General features: G+C 44.9%; 1 protein-coding gene across 1 annotated transcript in view; it reads left to right on the top strand.

Moving 5' to 3' along the window:
• Window positions 1-14,881, top strand: part of LOC132075361 (unconventional myosin-X-like) — an 89,397-nt gene that overhangs the window by 17,150 nt on the left and 57,366 nt on the right. The window contains exons 3-9 of the mRNA XM_059475725.1: window positions 2,221-2,379; window positions 6,002-6,189; window positions 6,431-6,565; window positions 10,660-10,784; window positions 12,084-12,097; window positions 12,718-12,802; window positions 14,308-14,411. Of these exons, the coding sequence (XP_059331708.1) occupies window positions 2,221-2,379; window positions 6,002-6,189; window positions 6,431-6,565; window positions 10,660-10,784; window positions 12,084-12,097; window positions 12,718-12,802; window positions 14,308-14,411 (810 nt within the window). The remainder of the gene's footprint in view (window positions 1-2,220; window positions 2,380-6,001; window positions 6,190-6,430; window positions 6,566-10,659; window positions 10,785-12,083; window positions 12,098-12,717; window positions 12,803-14,307; window positions 14,412-14,881) is intronic.

Here is a 14,881-nt window from a genome sequence, read left to right as displayed (position 1 = left end):
CTTTTAGGACACTTGTCCACTCAGCTTTTTGTCTTAATGTTTTCTTAATGTTTCTCTTCTGGCCCAAATGGCTGCAAGTGCTGACAGAGCAGTAGTAGATGAGTAAGTACCAGGTAGCTATAAGGGAAGATCACGTCATGCTGTTTTTTACTTGTCCTCTTCCACATTTTGGGTAAGTCAGCGGACAAGAGAGAGCCAGGGTCATCTGCTGCCTCCTGGTTTGAAAGTGCTGTATTGATTTTGTTCCTGACAGTCCAGATGTTGTGCATCTGCAGCTTGTACTCTCTCCTGAATTTAATTGTCTCATTCTCCCTTTCTGCTCCCTCAGTTTTCTTGTGAAAGTGCCTGAGGTCTCTGCTCTGAAGAAGAAAAAAAAAGTTTTACTTTTTTTAGGGTCATGCTTGCAGAGTGAGAGTCCTTCTGCTGGCAGTCAGACCTCTCTGACACCCAGGAGCAGAACTGCTGTGGAGAGGCCTGGAGAGAGCCTTTTTGCAGGACTGGGCTTTGTTTTACACTGATTGTGAAGGTGAACTGTGTATTTTTGAAAAAAAAACCCACAAAAATTTTTGAAAAAAATTTGAAATTTTTGAATTTTCTTTTTAAAAATTTGAAATTGAATTTTTGAAATTTTTGAAAAAAATTCACAAAATTCCTGGCTGGTGGAAGAAGTGGGCTGTGAAGGAGCCTGCCAGTGGAAGAGGCTGAATGGTCCTTGCCACACAGATGTGACTGGTGAGAAATGGGGCAAACACACCTGAGGGACTGAGCCAGCTCCTCCTCCCCAGCTGCCTCCCAGAGCAGAGCTGCTCTTGTGGTTGTGCATCGCGGTGGTTTGCAGGGGATCTGTGCTGGGTTTCTGCTGCCCTGCAGTGGCAGGGTGCAGCTCAGAGCCCTGGGGGTGAGCACCTGCAGTTGCTGCAGCTGTGAGCGCCCTGCAGGGACTGGCAGGGGGCTGGGTGACCTCATTCTGTCTGCAGCCTGCAGCTGCATGCACGGCCTCTCCCCAGCACAGACAGCAGCCTGAGCATCCAGGGAGGTGGGCAGGAGAAACCACTTAGAGCAATGCTACAGATCAGAGCTGGTTCTCTGTGGGACCCGTCAGATTCTCCCTGGCATTCAGGAGGGCTGACAAGCAGGGATGGAAATGAGGCAGGGACCAGAGCACTGGGAGAGGAGGAAAAGCACAAGATTCTTTGGTGGGGTTACTGTGGACCAGTTTCCTTCTCCAGGATGCCTGTATGAAGTCTCCCATCTGTCTCTCTTTGGGTCTTACCATCCAGCACAGCTTTGGATGCTGGGTGGGAGATGGCACATGGCTGAATCCAAGAGTGGGAAGCAACTGAAATAACCTGCGTGAAATGCCAGCATCGTGCTTGAGGAGGAGGAAAGGAGGGCTGGGATGTGCGTGTGGTGGAGGGGAACAGTCACATAATCTCAAGGGAGTGAAGGACATGACCTGATAACTGAAGAGGGGGTTATTGAGGAGGGGAAAGCTCTAGCAGGAAGAAGGATGCTGCAATTGAAACAAGATGAGTGCAGCTGCACGGAGAGATGAGCACTTCCTAGAGCAGTGATAGAAGTTAATAGGTGTCACTGTACAAATATTTTGAAAGCTGTATCATACACATAAGTGTCATCACACAGTACTTTATTTGGCTTCTCATGTGCTTTGCTTTCCTTTGCTCTTGAGACGACAAACTCTTCCAGATGCTCTCTGGCTGCTGCTATGGAGGGTGCAGGGCCAAACTCGCAATGTGAATTAGCTTTTCCTCTCCTTCCCCACGGTCAGAGACATGATCTCACCTGTGTTTTTTGTGAAAGACTGTTCCTGGTCTCTTGGGAGCAGCTGCCATCATTATTCACAGTCATGAGTGCAGTGTGTAATACCTGTCTAGCCTAGCAGCAGCTGGAGGCTGGTGCCCTGCTTCTGTTAAGGGGAAATTAAATAACCTTGTGTTGATTTGACCCCATCAGTGGTGAAAGTGAGAGATTGACTGTGTAGCAAAAGAAGGGAGGGAGTATGCTGTATAGTTTCTGGCCAGAGGGCTCAAATATGTAGGAAAAAGGAATGGAAGAGTGACTGTAAAAGTAGGGAGCAGATCCATGTTTTATTAATTTCCTTTTCCAGTGCAAAAATATAAAGGTGCGCATTTCTGGTAGGAAATCCGACCATGTGCCCAGGTGTCATTAGACTATTTGTCCTTCTCCCCATTCTTCCAGGTGTTTCAGTACCCCAAGGCCGCCCTGTCCAGAGAAAAGGTCTTACCCATGCACCAGACCAGCATTGATGGGGTGGAAGACATGTCCATGCTGGGAGATCTGCATGAAGCTGCCATCCTGCTCAACCTTCACCAGCGCTACCAGCAGGGTAACATCTATGTAAGTGCTCCTCCCTTTTGCCTTAATGGTTTTTGTTTAGTTTCAGGGCTGCCACTTTGCATGTGAAGTGCTGATGTTATCCTTGTCTCTTGAGGATAGGAATTGGAGGGGATTTCCTGCCTTGCCAGCTCCATCATCCCTGTGAGATCCTACCCTTATCAGAGGGGCCTCTTTGCCTCTATGGAGGAAATTCCAAAACATGAATGTTCACCTCTGAGCTTTGTGGTGATTGCACAGCTCTGTATCCTCTGTGAACATCCATGTTTGATGAGCTGCCATTCACATTCCCCAGGTTCCCCATTATGCTGTTCCATGGTGCATAGGGCCAAGCAGACTGGAAAGTGCAATGTGCAGAGGGGCTTGCTGAGTATCCCTCCTGATCTGACAAAGATACTGCCTAACAAAACTAGGAATGCAAACCTGTTGCCCAACTGTTCTGCTTTTACATGCAGTTGTACCTTTTGTTTTTGGTTTTGTTTTTTTTTTTTTTTTGATTGCTCTGCTGTCCTTGCACAGATGAATGAATACTCATAGCATCTCCTGATTTCCCTCTCAGGAAGGAGACAAGTACTAGGAAAGGGACTTTTGAGGAAAAGCACACCTGGGACAAGACATTCCTGAACTGCTGGGATGGCAGTGCTCTGCTAAGACTTGGAGAGAACAAGGAAGATAGATTGCAAAGACTGTCTTACCTTGCTTGTCCATGCTATGTGCACACAGAGTTTTCAGAATATGATAGAAAAAATGAAAATCTCTGTGTTGCATAGCAACCGTTATCAAGGCAACCAAACCATATGCACCTGTATTCCAGGAAATTATCAGTAAAGTGACCCTGTTTCTGAACCACCTCCTGCACTGGATGCAGAGAAGACTGTAATTTCTTTTTTCTTTTCTTTCTTTCTTTCTTTCTTTCTTTTTTTTTTTTTTTTTTTGTAGGCACCTTTGCCTCTCTGTCAACAGAGCCTTGTGACCCTGTGACAGTAGCCACATGCACACATTATTTTGATGGCCCATATCCTTGCTGCTCTTTTTGTCCTGTGTTTGACACATGCTATGTGTTTCTGCAGCTTTTGACCCCATTTGGGCATATTCCTCCTGCTTCTTCTTCCTCGCACCTTAAAATGCAATGCAGGATTCTCTTCCTTTTCAGTCTGTGCCTTGCACCAGAAATGCCACAACACCAGCAGTATCATAGCAGCTGTACCTCCTTAAGCCTTTCAGCTAGCTCTGATATGTCATTCCTTCTCTTATTCAGCATTAGTTCTGTGCCTTCTCCATCTCTGCATAAAGGTGTTGAAGTTTAGCACCTTTACACCTCGTTTTTTGCCTTTGCATCACGCATGAATCTCAGATGTGCATCTCAGGTCTGAAATTTTTGGAGATGTATGAAGGGGCCTGACTTCTGCAACATGCTCAGCACTGGGAAGAACCCCTCAGTGTTGGATTATTAACCCCACCATGAGCTCCTAAAGGGGATTCTTTCTGATCAGGGAGTGTAGGTAGCAGTATATCTAGACTGCTCTGGCACCCATAATTAATTTAGTACAGCAATACTGACAAGCTCAACAGTACCTTTTGTTTTCCAGATAAATACTCTTCAAGCTCTACCCAACTGTTGAAGGAAATTATGTGAGCACAGCAACAACCTGCATATTCCCTCTTCATTCTTACAATTCCTGTATTCCTTAATAAAAGTAGACCAAACATAATGAGAGTGATGCAGAAATGGCCAGGGGCTGTACTGCCCCGTTTTGTGCTCTCCTTAGCAAAGCCATGCCTAACCATCCAAGTAGCATCTATTGTCCTGAAAAGTAGACTTGCCCCATGTGGCTTGTCCTGCTCTGGAGAATTCTTTGGGGGCAATTGCTTTGCTGATAAAGTAGCTGGTATATACATGGCTTTACTGCCATTAAAAATTATGGATAGAAATTGTCTATAAGGGAATGCATGTGATGAGGAGACTGCAACTGGGTAGTGGAAAGGTTTTCTAGGAACACCTTTGAAAGAGATGGCTGTACTGGAAGAAGTTCTGGAAAGGAGCTCTGTTCCTAGTGAAACTACAATGGAAAATGCAAACGGAAACATCTGAGAAGAAGAGATGCTGTAAAGGACATAGAAATGTCTTGTAGTCTCTCGGCAATGCCTGTTCCTCAGCTGCCTGTACAATGCTTTTCCCCAATTCATGTTTTGGCACCCAATGCTTTCCTCTCTCTCTCTTTCTGCACCTCTCTGGCCAAAGATCATCTGCTTCTTATTGCTTTCATTACCAATTAATTCTATTTCTGCCCACAAAAGTCCCTGTCAGAGGGTCCACAGGACTTGATCCATGATAGTGTGTTTATACTGATAATGCAATTTGTCCTAGGTGATTTTCCATCCCACAATGATCTCTGAGTGCTGCTTTAATAAATGAGTTTTAAATATTTTGGTGACTGCGGCATCTTATCAGTCTGGCTTCAGAGCTTGGCATTGCTATAGGCTCATATTTCATTTGGCCTGATGAGTCGTCCTTGTCACCACGTGTTTAATTTACAGCTTCTCCAGCAGATACATTCAAATGCTTTTATATCTGATGGGTGACTTATAGTTAGTTCATGGTTTGGAGCTAATGCTAGATGTTGTCCCTGACCATAAAGCTTGGCACCTCCTGCAGCAATCTAAGTGTTTATTTGGTCTTGTCTGCTGAGAATGGGTGTTCCTTGAGTAGAGCAGTCCAAGATGTCCCTGTGAGGGAGGCCACCACACCAGCAGCATGGATGTTGACCATATTACAAAGCCATCATTAGGAGAGAGGTGGCACCATTGCTCTGAGCTGCAGCTCTGAGAATAACTGGATTTGAGCTGGTTGGCTGAACCGAAAAAGTCATGCCCCAAAAAGCAAAATTAATTTCCTTCCACTGCACAAAATAATACATTTGAAATTCAGTGTTGTTGTCTGGGTATTTTATTTTAAATCTTGCTACCTCTTTTTTTGGACTGTGAGATTTTCAAAATAAATATTTTCAAAATAAAATGTTTAGAAAATATAAAAATGTTTTGACTTGAAATCTAGAGCTTTATCTTCAGCTGTCAATTTTGATTTGGTTTACCAAATGATTTAAGCTGCACCAAACAGCATTTTTGCAGCAGAAGAAAAATTATATGCTTTAGTGGTTCTTTGCACATGTGTGTAGTGTGTGTGTTTGTGTTCTAATTCTGCTCAGGAGGTTCTTGAGCCCTGCCAAGCCCCCTTTGCTTAGGACTGTGTCATTGAAGGTATCTCCTGACTCCTTCAGTCCTGGCTCTGCTGCTCAGCTGCAAGCACAGTGCAAAGTAGCTGGGTATGAAGATGGCTTCATGTTTTTAAATTGTGTAAGCTTAATTTAACAAGGATAATAGGATAAGAATGTTATATTATAAAGCAGCAAAATTCAGATTGCCCCATCCATACTGAGCTGTACAGCTCCTTCTCTGGGGTTCGACATCTTTGCCAAACTGTGCAGCTCTCTGCTGAAGCTCAGTGTCCTTATTTAGGCTTTCTCCTTCGCCATGACTTATTTCAGGGTCTGGCTTTGTTGTGATTTTTTTTTTCTCCCCAGGAGCTTGCTTCATTTCCTTTCTGTGTTTTGTTTTTTCCCCGTAGACAAACATTGGCTCCATCCTGGCATCAGTAAACCCCTACAGAGCCATCCCTGGTCTGTACGGTGTGGATGCCATGGAGCTGTACAGACAGCACCGCCTGGGTGAGCTGCCTCCCCACATCTTCGCCACCGCTAACGAGTGCTACTGCTGCTTGTGGAAGCGCCATGACAGCCAGTGTGTTCTCATCAGGTCAGAGATGGACAGCCAGCTACTCCATGGCTGCATCACACGCCTTGCTCCTGCTCTCCCATTTGCACTGACATCTGCCTGAGTACCCTCACCACCCTCCCCGCCTTTGCCTGATCCCTGCTTGTCACAGCGGAGACGTCACATGTTTGTTCCTAGAGATCACTTCTGTGCTGCAGCTAGGATGGTCATCAGCTCTGTCTGTCCTGGATTTGTGAATGAAATGTGTGCTTTTTCTTAACAGTGGAGAAAGTGGAGCTGGAAAGACTGAGAGCACCAAGTTGCTCCTGAAATTCCTGTCAGCCATGAGCCAGACCTCCCTTGGGGCCCCTGTGTCTGAGAAGAGCACTCACGTGGAAGAAGCCATCCTGGAGAGCAGGTACAGTCACCCTCGTGGGCACCCAGAGTGCTGGGTCAGCCTGCTTTGGGGGGCCCTGCCTTTGGGGGGCTCTGCCTTTGGGGGGCCCTGCCTTTGGGGGGCTCTGCCTTTGGGGGGCCCTGCCTTTGGGGGGTTCTGCCTTCTGGCAGGGATGGAGCCAGACCTGGTAGAGAGGATCACAGAGCTGAATGATGTCACATCAGGGAAACACAAAGGTTGCCATCCTGCCGGGATGCCTCACCGTGGCTGCTGTCCCAGCTGTCCATGGATGGATTAGGCTTCTTTCCAACAGCAATGTGGGATGTGTCTCCTAAGCTGGAGAATTAATGCTCTAGCTCTCGACTGTAGCTGTCCTCACAGGGAGTCTCTGTCATACTCCTGGTTTCCTCCATGAGCCCCTGCTTTCCCTCAGCCTCCCTGTGTTTCAGGCTGCTGGTTTGTCTGGCCCACAGGAGTCCCATGGCAGCTTTCCTGCTGTCCTGGCAAGTGATTTCATGGAGAACCATCCATGGGAGCTGGCACCAGGGAACAACCACCACCCACCTAAACCCTGATGAGGCATCAGGCAGGCAGGGAAGTGCCTGAATCAGATGTGTTTGAGAGAGAAGCTGGCAGCAGTGGGGGAATGGAGACACGTTTCAGGGAAAATGCTTCATGCCAGAAGAGGTGCTGACACCCCCGAGGGACCATGACCCACAGATGACCTACGCTAGAACAGAGAGATGAAAGGAAAAAGTATCTGCAAAACCTGAAGAAGAAAAGTGTGGCTGAGGAAAACTAGTAAGACGCAAAGAGCAGCAGAGAAAATAAGGAAGCAAAGAATGACAGAGAGAAGCAGTGTGACCCCAGGCTCTTGTGCTGTGATGCTGGGGAAATTTTGAGGGAGTGAGTGTAACCTGAGGTATAAAAGAAAGCTGAGGCTAAGAAATGGAGGACAGTAGGTGTTTGACATCAGGTAAGCCTGGGGAAGAGGCAGGAAAGATACATCTGTTTTGTTGTTTGTGTCCTTGTTTTCCTTAATACCTGAATTATATTAAACAAATTACATTAGAATTTCCCAGACAGTCTTGCCTGTGGCTGAAGGACCTTGCTGGCAGTCCTGCAGTTTGGTACTGTCAGGGTGAGGCTGCAGACTAGTCCCAGATGAAGCCTGTGATAGTTACAGAAACCTCCAGAGGAGGCAGCTGTGAGAGCACTGTGGGTTTTAGGTCCTTATAAAGCAGAGCAGCCTTGAGCAGAAGGGCTTCTGCCCTTGGACCTGGTGTTCCAGAGACTGTTGTTGGATGATTTATCCTTTGCAGGTGTGCAGGTCTTAGCAGGCATGGAGGCAAATCGGAAAAAGCTCTGAAGAGCAGTACAGTCATGATTTAAGATCTGCAAAATCTGCTTTAAGGCAAGCGGCTTAGAAGGCTCAAGCACTCTTAGCAGTGAAGTGATAACTTGACAGTGATCAGAGAGCTTATGGTGCTGGGTAGGTGATCCCTGACTCTGTTAGATGTCACAGCTGTGAGCTGGAGTGAAGTTAGAGAACACAACCTGTTCTGTGTGCATCTCTAGTGCTACATGAACCATTGCAATGTGAATGCAAGAGAATCTGATTTGTCACCGTTTCTCTGAAGACAAGAAGCTGAAGGCCTGGCCCAGACCCAGAAGCTGCTGCTGCTTCTCCTATGGACCCTGCCTCATGTGTTTGAATTTCAGCTGCACTTGCTCTGACATTGGCCCTCCTCAGGTTCACTTATGGTGGATTTTCATGCTTGCAGCCCAGCACATACCAAGGAACAACACTGTATTATTTCTCAGTTTCAGACGACATTGCAAACACAGTGTTCATCAGCTTTCTATAATTTGCTTGTTTTGGAACTTCCAACTTGGGGTATTTCTCACAAATCAGGCTCTCAAAACTCCTTTGGCACTGTTGATTTTGTCTCTTTTCCTTCTTGAAAAGAAGTCATTCATTAAATGTTCATTAAAAATTCTGTTAACTTTTCAGCTTTTTTTTCTTGCTTCACTCTGAAGCTCCCTTCTCCATGTTGGGTGCCACTGCTGACAGCATAACCACCTTTCCTGCTATTCACCCCCCAAGTCTTCAAATCTTTTTATCTTCAACTGTGCATCAGAATCCTGAGCTGCATATGGTGCAGTATTTCTGAACTCCATACTTCTCTTTCTGCTGCCCTGCTGAAACCGGTTCCCATTATTTTGAATGCTGGAGTGCATCCTGCCCACACCCAGCAAGCAGCCAGCATCACCTTCCTGATGTGCTGCTCCACCTTGCAGTGCACTTCTGTCTCAGGTGCCACACTGTGATGTGCTGCTGGCACAGCCCAGGCCCCTGCCCTCATTCCTGGCTGAACCAGCTCACCCCACCCTCTGCCTTGCCACTGCTCAGACTCCCTCCTGCTTATTTTCCCCCTAAGCCTGAATGACTTTGCACTCGTGTGTGTGAGCCCACTGCCAAACTGAACTATAAAGACATTTCCTTGTGCTTTTCGTATATAATTTAGCATGATTTAGAGCCACAAAGATTGGCCAGCTGGCTCCTGCACTCTCACTGCATCTGTGGTGGTCATATAACATAACCCTGCTGTCCCTTTTCCTGCCTGTCCCCGTTATTTTTGTTGATTCGTGGCAGTGGTGTGGATATTTCTGTGCAATGTCCTTATTTGCATACTTGTTTCAGAGGTGTGGGTCTTGGAGTTCAGATTCTTCAGGGCAAGGAACTTTCCTGATCTCTAACTGGCATTTCAATGGTTGTAGTGTGTTATAAGAGGAATTTTCATTTTTATTCTTGTTACTTGAAAGCCATTTTTTCAAGAGATGTTAGAAAAATGCTGCCTGGATTTTCCTGAATGTTGTTGACTATTTCCTTAAGCACAGCTCTCCTTTAGGTAACACTTGCAGGGCCTGAAGCCTTCTGCAAACTCCAGGGTGTCTCTAGTTGTGGTTATTTTTTATGCTGTATTTACTAACTTTGAATAATCCCATATCTGCCCCAGTCTCCAGTGGGACTGCACAATAGATCTGTGGAGATGTCTAAAAGTCAGTATTTCTCAGGGTAATAACAGCAATAATTTTTGTATAAAACTATGTATGTTTTAAAATTAGACATGAAAACATACAGGCTGTTCTTGTAGCATCTCTGTGATTCCTTGCTTGTCAGCCCTTCAGATTATTTTAGAATTGGTTTAATTGCAGAAATGAATATTGTAATCCTGGATTCTGTGTGTCAGTTTGAGTGGTTTAGGCTTTTCCCTTGTACTGTTCTGTTAAGCAAGTACCAAGCATTTTAACTGTTTTTTTCTGAACATGGGAAGGTGAACAGCAGACAAAATTCTTCAATTTATGGCTGGTCTGATGTTTGGTGATAGATTTTTTTGCCCTTTTTTTTTTTTTTTTTTGGACCTGAAGTGGATGATGATGATACTCTCTGAGAATGTAATTTCCAAATCTATAGTGTGTGTATAGTCCCTACACTTGGAAACGATGTAGCTTATATCAGCCTAAGCAAGATTTAGGTAACAAGGGCTTGTGTGTTCGAGTACCAAATTTAAGTACCAAACACATTGTTTTATTACTGTTTGTTAATTTGAAGATGTTTGCCTGTAATTTTAAGAGATGGTTTATCAAAGGCAGAAGGTAAAAGGTAGAATGAATATAGAAGTATGTTGTTTGAAGCTACAGAGTGTTTGCCATATATGTCTGATGGTTCTGAAAATCCTTGAAAAAGTACACTTGTATTCATGGGATGTGCTGTGTAGAGGACACAGCCTGGCTGCTCTTGCCACCTTTCATTTCCTCAAGCCACACTGGTGGGGAATGCCCTTGACAGTGTGAGCACCAGCTGCCCATACAGACTGGAGACTGATTTAATTAACTGCAATCCCAAAGGGTTAAAATTTATCTATCAGCCTGTTAAATTGCTCTTGCCATCCTTCCTTTCCCTTGAGCTCTTCCTGCTTGTCCAGGCTGGTGCTGTAACAAATAAATCTCTTGTGTCAGAACACAGCGTGCGAATGTCAAAAGACTGGGCAGACACTTTGTTTTAATGATATCCCATCACTAATCATATCTTCATTGCCTTGTTTCTACAGCCCCATTCTGGAGGCCTTTGGAAATGCCAAGACAGTTTATAACAACAACTCCAGCCGCTTTGGCAAGTTCATCCAGCTGCACTTCTCTCAACATGGGCACATCCAGGGAGGCCGAGTCACTGATTGTATCCTTTTCTGCAGTGCACCAGAAATGGATTGAGTGAGAAAAGACCAGGACGAGCTCAGTGTAGGTCAGGAAATCCCCCATCAAAGTTCTTCAAAGTCAATTTACAACAGTGGGAAAATTTGCAACTTAAACAGGGAATAAGTGTTTGTTTTGTGGCTCTGCAGTACCTAACTCTGGGAACCTTTTGTCTCAGTACTGCATTAGGTAGGGGCATAGTTTGACTTTTCACTTCGTTAATCTCAGCACTCGATGCTTAAAACCCTGGAATTTTCTACCTTGGAGGATTCCCTAGGTTGATTACATTCTGTTTGCTCCACATAAAATTGTTCATTTATCTTAGCTCTGCCAATGAATTTGTGAAAGGTGAGGCCAAAATAAGAATAAATATATTCTGCACAATATTTGGGTGCAGAAGAGAATTATGAGTCCCTGTTTTGGGCTGTCATCTTCAGTGGACCTTGGAACCCTAGTCATAGAATCACAGAATATTTCAGTTTGGGAAGGACCCATAAAGATCATTAAGTCCAACTCCCTGCTCCTCTCAAGACTACCTAAAATGAAATCATAGGACTTATGAACACTGTCCAGATGCTCCTTGTACTCTGTTGAGCTTGGTGACGTGACCACTTCTGTAGGGAGCCTGTTCCAGAGACAAGAAGGACAGTGGAGATTGGACACAGTCAAACTGTGTTGAGCCATGATGACTTTCTTCCCTGTATGGCCAGGTACTCCTCTCCCAAAGGCTTTGACACATCTTTTGTCTCCCTGAGGGAGGTAGAGCTGCCCTGGCTGCATTTCCTGATGTATGTTCAAAGCTGCTGCTGACTGCAAACCACACCAATTGGCAGTGGAGTAGCAGCCAGATGAATTTACTGCTGTTGTAAATGACAGACTGGGATTGTTTGGCCTCTGCTCTTTGTGCTGTCAGGAGATTTAAGATAGTGGTCTCCTGCAGGAGCAATGAGAACTGATGCAAGACTTGCTGTGTGCAATGCAGGCTTTCAGATAAGAGTGGCCTCTAATCTTTCTAGGTGTCCCTTATGTGGCTCATCTTTTGTTAGGTTATCTGTGCTCTACCTGGCCCTGCCCTTTTAAATATTTCTTTGGCACATCATACCTCCTTGGACAGTGAATAGAGAGGATGATCTAAGATGATTTTAGAACCACTCTACTGGCTTTCCAAACTGTCAGTTATTTCATGATTTGTTGCAGGTTGCAGGGTTCATCTCAATGTGCCTGTCATCAAGAAATCTGTGCTTCTGTCACTTGGATGTTTTTTCCTTAACGTGCTATTCAGATTTACTGGAAAAGGTAGGTGTCACCTCCACTGAGTGCTGGGTGAGCCCTCTCCTCAGAGAAGGTGTGGCAGTGCCAGATCACCTCCTCGATGAGGCTGTCTGCACTGCAGCTTGCAGGCATCAGCTCCTGTGTTACTACTGCAACTGCCCCAGATGAGGAAGAGGCAGAGCAGCCTCTTTGTGAGACTCTATGTGATAGATACAGGCTGTATTTATCACAGCCTGTTCTCCCATCTTTGATAAACTCTGTGCATTACAGAAAGAATCCAAGAAAGAACTGTTAACTGAGGAGAAAGGGAGAGAGAAGTACCTGGAAAAGTGGCTCCACAGAGAAGCACATGGGGTACAACTCCAAATGCAGGCATCTCTGATTGGATGTAGTTTACTTTGGAGTTGGGAATTCACTGAGGAGCAGGGCCAGAACTGACAAAGTTCAGTTTGTTAATGTGTATGCCCAGCACAGCCACAAAGATCTTGATGTAGAATTTACTTAGACAAAACCATAATTAAATAGCAAGAAGCCCCTCTTGTGCATTGGCCCTGGAGATTTACCTGTATCCTGGTCCTCTCTTGGCCTTTGCAACCACAAGTCTGATCTTTTTCTGCTGGCTACTCTTGTATTCTTTGTTTCAGAACAGGGTGGTACATCAGAACCCCGGGGAGCGGAATTACCACATCTTTTATGCTCTACTAGCTGGTGTGAGCGGGGAGGAGAAAGGTAATTTCATTTTCTGGATATGTCTCTTGTGCTCTTTCCAGTCCAACATGTGAAGCAGGTGTGAGTTAGAGCATGGATTGTTCATGTACTTGATATGTAGCTTCTTCTTGAAGGCCAGCAATGTGGTGATTTTGTGGCAAACAGAAAGGAGAGTTAAGAGAAGGAGGCTGAGGATGACAAAAATTCCTTATGAGAAAAGACTTCAGGCATTCTGTGCTGAAGGAAAAAGTATGTGCAAAGTGATGAGGTGATGGAACTGGCTAGAGGCAGAGGAAGGGTAAAGAATCTTGATTCAGTTGCTGGTGGGAGCTGTTCAGGGAGTTCAAAGGATGGACTGATAGATATATTTTTAGAACAAATCTTCAGTATAGGTAATAGCAGAGAGAAGAATTACAAAGACAAGCGATGTAGTGAAGGTACTAGAGTACTACACAAAACATGTCTTGTGTTTGAACAAATGGTTTATAGCTCTGTACCTGGGGAAGAGGGGTGGGTCTGAAAAAGTGCACACAGAGGAAGTGGCAGCTGCAGCCTGTGGACAAATCCTCTCTGTAGTGCAGCATCCCCCTAACAACTTTTGTGTGTGTCTGTCCCAGGCATTGCTGAGCACTGATGGTGTTTCTGGAGAGGTCAGATAGTCAGGCAGGGACATGCTACAGTTGTACTCTGGTTTTGAGGGCCTGGGGAATTTCTTTATGCTTTTGGTTTCTGTGTGTTAGGATAATCAGATGGAAGATTTGGGCCTGACAGAGTAGGAGGGAGTAGGATTTCAGTTTTAAGGGGTATGTGCAGGAATGGCTGCTTAGGTCAATTCAGAGATTAATCTAAAGCAAAGGAAAATAGTGGGCATCATGGTTATTATCAATTGCTTAGGGATAACATACAAAACAGATTCTTTTCTTCAGCAGATCTTTGCTATTCTTCCCCATCTACTTCTCCAAGCTTGTGTCCCAGGCTGCTTCAGCTCCCCATCTGTAATGTGGTTTTGGCTCTTGACAATCCTTGCCTCCTTTCTCCATTGGTGTTTTAATTCTCCAATGTTCTTTTTGAAAATGGGGGATCAAATCTGCAGATAGTGTTTAAGATGTGGTTGCACAGCAAATATACAGAGTCCTAATTCTGGTTTTACATTTAGTTTTGTGAACTATGCTGAGTTTTTAACTGCTGCTTAGCACCGAATGTCTTCAGAAATCTGACTGTGACTCTCTGAACTCTGTGTCAAGTGATGATATCTAATTTAGAGGTCATTACCATATATATACAGTTAAGACTATTTTTCTGTACACTTTTGGAGCTAGAATTAAAAGGTTTTTTCTTGAGCCAATTCAGTATTGACATATTCTTCTGAGACTCTGCAGCTTGGGATTTGACTGTTCTAAATTACTTTGCGTACCATCTACAAGCTTTGTTACAGCACACCCTCCCACCTTCCTCTTCTATGAACTAAAAGACTGGTTGCTAAATGAATTGTTGTTTCTCCCCTACCTCTTTTTCTCCTGTTGCAGAGAGCCTCTCCCTGTGTGAGCCAGAGACTTATCACTACTTGAACCAGTCTGGCTGCGTGACTGATGAGAACCTGAATGATGCAGAGATGTTCAGGAAGGTCATGGTGAGTCCAGTCCTAACTCCTCCTGAACTTTTGGACACAGGCTCATGGACTAACATGCTGCATGGTCTAGATCTCACAGGCAGAATTGATTTGCCCTAAACCAGAATTTGGTGTTCAAGTCCAAAACCCAGCTAAAATGAGACTCAAAAAGTGGCTTTAGTGTACAGAAGTGGGGGGATTTGGAAAACAGTCAATATGAGTGATAATTTAGAATGATAGAAAATTTGGGGGAGCAGAACACCACCCCATAATGGTTTGTGGGAGCTTCCTAGATAGCCTGATTCAGGGAACCTCAGACTGACCATTGGAAAGGGAAGAGTTTGGCCTGAAGGTACTGTTCTCCAGAAATATTCCAGTGAAGTTATATCACCTGGGCAAATCCCCTATTCTGAAATATCACAGAGATTTAACAGACACCTGTTTATCAGAGGTTAAGGGATTAGCAGGATGAATGTGCAAATTCATGTTTT

This window comes from Ammospiza nelsoni, chromosome 7 (genome assembly GCF_027579445.1).
Source record: "Ammospiza nelsoni isolate bAmmNel1 chromosome 7, bAmmNel1.pri, whole genome shotgun sequence".
NCBI lineage: Eukaryota > Metazoa > Chordata > Aves > Passeriformes > Passerellidae > Ammospiza > Ammospiza nelsoni.
This window is presented reverse-complemented; position numbering and strand designations above follow the sequence as displayed.